This window comes from Vulpes lagopus, chromosome 12, assembly GCF_018345385.1.
Source record: "Vulpes lagopus strain Blue_001 chromosome 12, ASM1834538v1, whole genome shotgun sequence".
NCBI lineage: Eukaryota > Metazoa > Chordata > Mammalia > Carnivora > Canidae > Vulpes > Vulpes lagopus.
The window spans coordinates 48,311,903-48,317,902 of record NC_054835.1 but is presented as its reverse complement, the minus strand read 5'-3'; the positions used below and the strand labels follow the sequence as shown (position 1 = coordinate 48,317,902).

Here is a 6,000-nt window from a genome sequence, read left to right as displayed (position 1 = left end):
CCGCGCGCGCTCCCCCGCCCCCCGCGCTCCCGCCCTCCCCCGCGCGCGCTCCCCCGCCCTCCGCGCTCCCGCCCTCCCCCGCGCGCGCTCCTCCCGCCCTCCGCGCTCCCGCCCTCCCCCGCGCGCTCCCGGACCCCCCGCGCGCGCTCCCGCCCTCCCCCGCGCGCTCCGGCGTTCCGGGCATGCGCGGTGGGCGGTGCCGCTCCGGGCCGCCCCTGCCGCCGAGAGTAGGAAGCGCGAGCGCCGGGCGCCGGGCTGTCAGTGCGCGTGGGGCCAGCCCGCCAGCCCGCCAGCCCGCCAGCCCGCGAGCGGCTCCGGCTCCGGCTCCCGCGCCCGCTCCGGCCCGACTCGCCGCCGCCCAGCCCGGGGTCGCCCGCCGCCCCGCCCCCGCCCGCCCCCGCTCCCCGGCCGAGGCAAGAGGTGGTTGGGGGGACCATGGCTGACGTTTTCCCGGCCAACGACTCCACGGCGTCTCAGGACGTGGCCAACCGCTTCGCCCGCAAAGGGGCGCTGAGGCAGAAGAACGTGCACGAGGTGAAGGACCACAAATTCATCGCCCGCTTCTTCAAGCAGCCCACCTTCTGCAGCCACTGCACCGACTTCATCTGGTAGGTGCGCGCGGTGCCGGGACCCTCGCTCGGGGCGCGCCCTCGGGGGAACTTGGGGAGCCGGCCGAGCCCCAGCCCGCGCCGGGGACACTCGCGGGCGGGACTCCGGGGGTGGCCGCCGGGTCCCACCCCCGCCCCACCCCCACGGGTCTCCCGGGCGCTCCCGCCGCTCGCTGGGTGTGAGCAAAGGGGAGAGCGAACGGGAGAAGCCAAAGGGCAGAGTTTCCCGGAGGAACCGGGGAGCGGCGGCGGCTGCGCTGCGCGGTCCAAGTTGCCGGCGAGCCAGTCCGGGCGCTTGCGGGCGCGCGTGCGTTCCCCGCGGGCCTGGGCTCCCCTGCACCCCGGGGTCCTTGCCTACTGCGGCTCGTACCTGCTGGGCACCGGGGGGACCGGACTTTGGAGGGTGAGCCCGGCGAGAGGCAGCGGCAAACTGTTGCAAGCTTGCAGGGGGGGGGGGGGGGGGGAGGTAAAACCGGGCAGGCAAAGGGCTGAAGGGCAGAGGGAGTCATTTAAAATAGACCCTGTCAACACGAGATTAGACCCGCAGCCCGGGGGATGAGGACAGAGGCCCTAGTTAGGGAAACCGCCGTGAAGGTGTCCGAGTCCGGGCGCAGAGTTTCCAGGGATGCCGATGTTCGCTCGTGGGCGCAGGGGTTTGGAGGAGACGGAGAGAAGGGACGCCCCCCCTCCCCGGGTGGGGGGTCTCTGAGCCCCGTGATGCTGGGCGGAGCTGCGCATATACCTCTTTCTGGTGAGAGTTCGTGGCTTGTACGGACTCTCAAAACCTCGACAACCCTCCCTCCCTCCAAGACACCGCCCCCCCCCCAAGTTTAGGAGGCTGGAATTGAGGGAACCCCAGGTGCTCCGGTTTGGGCAGTGAGCAAACCCCCCCCCCCAGCCCCTCCCCCCCAGCATGGTAGGAATCCAGCCTTTTTCTATCTCCTGTTCAGGAATGTAGGTAGAAAGCGCCCCAAGTCGGAGCTATTGCAGGGGTTCCTGAGCTCCTGTCTCTCCAAGTCGGGGTTGCACTGGGGTGGCAGTAAGTCCCCGTGTGGCACGTATCTCGTTGGGGGCCCTCGGCAGCACTTCGAGATGGCTGCGTGAATCCATCACACCTGGGGGGAGAGCAGCTTGAAGGGTGGATTCCACAAACGTGGTGCCAATAAGACGCTTTTCCCTCAACGGACGGCGTCTGAATCCGTCATCCTGGGGTGCGGGTGGTGGTGGGGGTGGTGGTGGGGGGGAAGAATCAGGAGTCCTGCAGCTGTGCTGATAAGGTGCTTAACTCTTCCTTTATGGATGGCATTATCCGAACCTATCGCGGCTGGAGGAAATCCCCTCTACAGGCCCTACAGACGTGCTACTAGGATACTTTTCCTCTATGGACACCTGGGGGAAAGCATCTCTAAGGGGGAGTTCCTACACATACGCAGTGCTAATAAGGGGCTTTTCCCTTTTCTTAGAAATCTCAAAAGTACTTTTAGGGAAAGCAGAGCCACCTCTATGAATGACTTCTACTATGTACTCAGCGTATGAAGCAGTTGTGCTCTAAGGAGCGGGTAACTGTAGATACGGTATCTAAAAAGTACTTAGAGCATCGGAGCGGGAGGTTACTGCATCTAGCCAAGGAGAGTTCTTCAGGCTCTCCTGCCAATTTGAGGGGTCCCATAAAAGCACTGAGACTGCTGACTACTTCTGAGGGAAGTAGGTGAATTAGGAAAGGGACTTGGGGCATACATACCCAGGCAAGCTGATGTCTTTCCACTGTCTGTTGCCCTAAAGGATTAGCCCCTGGTGAACTGCTGTGGCCCTTGAGGTCACCAGGTGTAATGTGAAGCGGAAAATAAGGTCTCCCTGTCCGCTTCCTCCCTGAGTAGTTCCTGTAACACTTCTCCACCTAACCTAGAAACTACTTGGAAGCTCCAAGAAAATATTCACTAGGATTATCTAGCCAGTGGTATTAACTTCAGTTGTTTTTCATTGTTTCTACAGGGCCTTAATCTAGGAGTTTGTTTTAAATATTAAGAGCTGATACTTTAAATGTCTGGGAGATGACTAAGTTACATATAAAGATCTATGAAGTGCTTTGTCAACTTAAAATGCTGTGTAAAGCAGGAGATTATGACTAAGACTTTTAATGCAGTTCATCCTAGTTGAAGCAGTGTTTACAATGTGATGTCCGTGGTAGGACTCTCTGCTCAGAGTAAATCTGCCAAAGTAATTTACAAGAACAAAATAGCCTCTGTATTTGCTTGGAATACTACTGATGCTCTAAAAAATTAGATCATAACTTCCAATGCAACAACAACAACAAAAATATATTTTGTGAAATCTGGCTCCTTTTTGAACCAAAACTTAATGTGGAGTGGTACATTGTGGCAGTTTCTAGACACCTATTTTAAGTACATACATAACAAATGAAGATGCTCTTTAGTTGTGTTTAGGGGAGAAAAAGGATTTTCCACTTGCTTTAGGGATAAAATTAAAGCACTTCAATCATAGTCTTCATTTGTTGACCCCTATAGTTCAACTCTGAATATCGTAGTCCTGCTCTTGTCTGGAAACTTAAGTATGGTTCACAAAGTGTAAATTGGAAAGAACCTTAAAATGTTGAAATAATTCTGCCTTTGGAGGCCATACATACAGAAGTGGGTTCCCCCACCCCCAAAGTTGAATCTATTCAATACTCTATGTAGACATGGTTTCCTATCAAATCATTGGTGTTCATGTACAAACCTTTAGTTCTGTGGAATACTTTGTCTCATAACTGGCTTAAATATGGTATACAGCACAAAATATGTTAAGATACTTTGTTGTTTCTGTTTTTCAGGGGGTTTGGGAAACAAGGCTTCCAGTGCCAAGGTAAGCTGTCACGTTGGATTTTATTTTCAAGTACAACATGAAATAAACATTCCAAACACCAACAGTATTTCCAGTCATTTCTTTGTGATCCAAAAAAAAAAAAATTAGATATTTTCGAAATGAGGTCTGTAAATTTGGGCTGTTAAAAAAAAAAAAATCGTATTGCCTAGTAATCTGCATATAGAGCTGCCGTTTTTCTCATTGAAAAAAAAAAAAAAAAACCTTTCCTGTAACTTTATTTTTTTGCCAAGAACATTCTTGTCAGAAACTGCTGTCTTTGTGTGGGTGTTGAGGAAAAGAAATGGAATCACTTTGTATTCATGTGGCTTTTCTTGTTCTTGCTCGTTTTTGTTCTTTATCTCTTACCCATGTATTGGGTTGGACTCATTGTAACTAATCTTGGGCCATGCATCACTCTGGTAATTCTGTTTTTGATTACTGATTGCTCAGAACAAAATTAGCACATCTTCGTTACCTAGGTTATAATGCGTTGCTGTGCTAGGAACCACTTTTTTTTTTCCTTTAGTGTTACTGTGACCGTAGATGTACTACTGATGGATTGCACTCCGAATACCATCTATCTCCACCTCTGATCTGTAATCCCATTTTGCACTGGTCAAGTACCTCATTTTTTATACTCTGTCCTATTTGTTGAAACGTAATACTTTGTAGCTCGCGAAGGCATCCCAGGCTCATAGCGCACCTTCCAGTTCTCTTGCTATCTATGTTTATTTAGTTCTGGTTACATTTCCCATCTGGGCATCGGTTTATTAGGGCAAGTGGAAAGCATGCATTCAGCCTGGAAAATATTATTGTAATGCTGCTTAATAGTAAGCACATTAGGGAGATCCTGTGTACTTAGGACTCTAAAATTGTGCTAGTGAGTTGGCTTTTAAAGTTCTTCAAACTCATGAATTTCTTACATAGCTTTCTAAATCTAATGTTCATGCAGATATTTTATGGTGTAATTAATACTCTACCCTCATGATGTGCTTCAAACCCCTATTCAATAAATCGCTGAGAGGTACGTTGGGAAATGAAGGGATATTCCTTTAAAGAATAAAGAGAAGGGTGTGTTGCATCCCTCTTTATAAAAGATGAAAGGAAGGTGGAGCTCTTTACATTTCTCAGTTGCAGCACTGAACTTACATTAGGCAACCTTTGGGTCTCACTTGAAAAGTGACTTTTAAACGTGAAAAGTGTGGTTCCAGGCTACTGTGATTTGCATATATTGTTGTAATATTTGTGTGGGAAGCTACAGGAACCTAAGAATACTTGTTGAAAAAGGTGTTAAACTATTTTATTTTTTTTTACATACTAAGATTTCAGGATGCAGTTGGTCCCTTTTAGACCTGCTTGTTTGAGTCGATTTTGTGAAATCACAGTAGCCATATTAGGGGGGGGACAAAAGGGGGACCTGCATGGTTTCCCCACCCTGCTCCACCCCCAGGCTGTATGGATTTTTTTTTTGAGTGGATTAGTAGATTAATAGTCTTATGTCAGCATAACTCCCATAAAGAAAGAACCGAAATTCTGTGCCTTCTCTTCTCTCCCTTAGGGATAAGTTCTTTTTAAGATACAGCTTTTAAGAGATCAAATTTTTAAATCCTTCTGCCATTTGCTGCCCACCCTCCTCCCCTGCGGTATATGATGAGTATCCTTCCCCGTCAAAACATTTGTCCTAACTGGTTTAGTAGTCCCATGTATGCGTGTACCAAATTTATTCATCCATTTCTCTAATTTCTTACTGGTCCAGTGTTGCTGCCAACAATATCCTTGGACACTGGTATTTCTAAGAAACCTAGAACATGTGTGTACGTCTTACATTTTAATGAGGACAGCTAAGTTCTCAGAATGTTACAATTTACATTTTCAGTATCAAGTGTCCCCCTTTCCTTTCATTCTTATCAGTATTGGAGAATACAGGTCTTTCATATTTTTGCTCTGGTAGTGAAGAGGCCTCCCTGCCACCCACCCCCACCCCTGATTTTCATCTGGTCAGGGTTTAACATTTTTCAAACTTGTTTTAGCATTTTGTATTCTGTGAATTGCCTTTAATACTCAAAATTTAGTTTTTACAAACTAGATAAAACAGAGCAGTGACTATGTGCTTTATGAACTGTTCCTGAAAGAAGTCAACCATAGGTCTCCTTACAGTAGTTTCTGTACTGCATCTACAAATTTTAATTCCAACTATTTCAATAACAACCTGTCACATGCTATTTGTCACATTTTGTTTAATATGTGTCCTTTATATTTCACTTCAAGTAGGCCTATGCTAGTTCCCTTATAACTTCTGGATGTTAGCTCAGGATAGTGCTTTTTAACTGAGCAAAGTTATTTAACGCTTTGGTTTTGGCATTCTCAAAAGGAATCTACATCTGACCTTTTTTATTGCATGGAGCCCAATGCAGGGCTTGAACTCACAACTCTGAAATCAAGACTGGTTGAGACCAGGAGTCAGTCAGTTAACCTAGTGAGCCACTTGGGTGTCCCTAACATCTGACCATTTTAGAATACATTTGAGTTA

The 6,000-nt window shown here is 48.7% G+C and overlaps 1 protein-coding gene across 2 annotated transcripts in view; it reads left to right on the top strand.

Annotated features, from left to right (window-relative positions):
• The first annotated feature begins 227 nt into the window (after positions 1-227).
• PRKCA (protein kinase C alpha) overlaps positions 228-6,000 on the top strand; it is a 396,507-nt gene continuing 390,734 nt past the window's right edge. The window contains exons 1-2 of one of the 2 annotated variants that reach the window (XM_041725456.1): positions 228-608; positions 3,439-3,470. In XM_041725456.1, coding sequence (XP_041581390.1) covers positions 436-608; positions 3,439-3,470 — 205 coding nt within the window. In that variant the 5' untranslated portion in view covers positions 228-435. The remainder of the gene's footprint in view (positions 609-3,438; positions 3,471-6,000) is intronic. The other variant, XM_041725457.1, reaches the window with a different exon arrangement.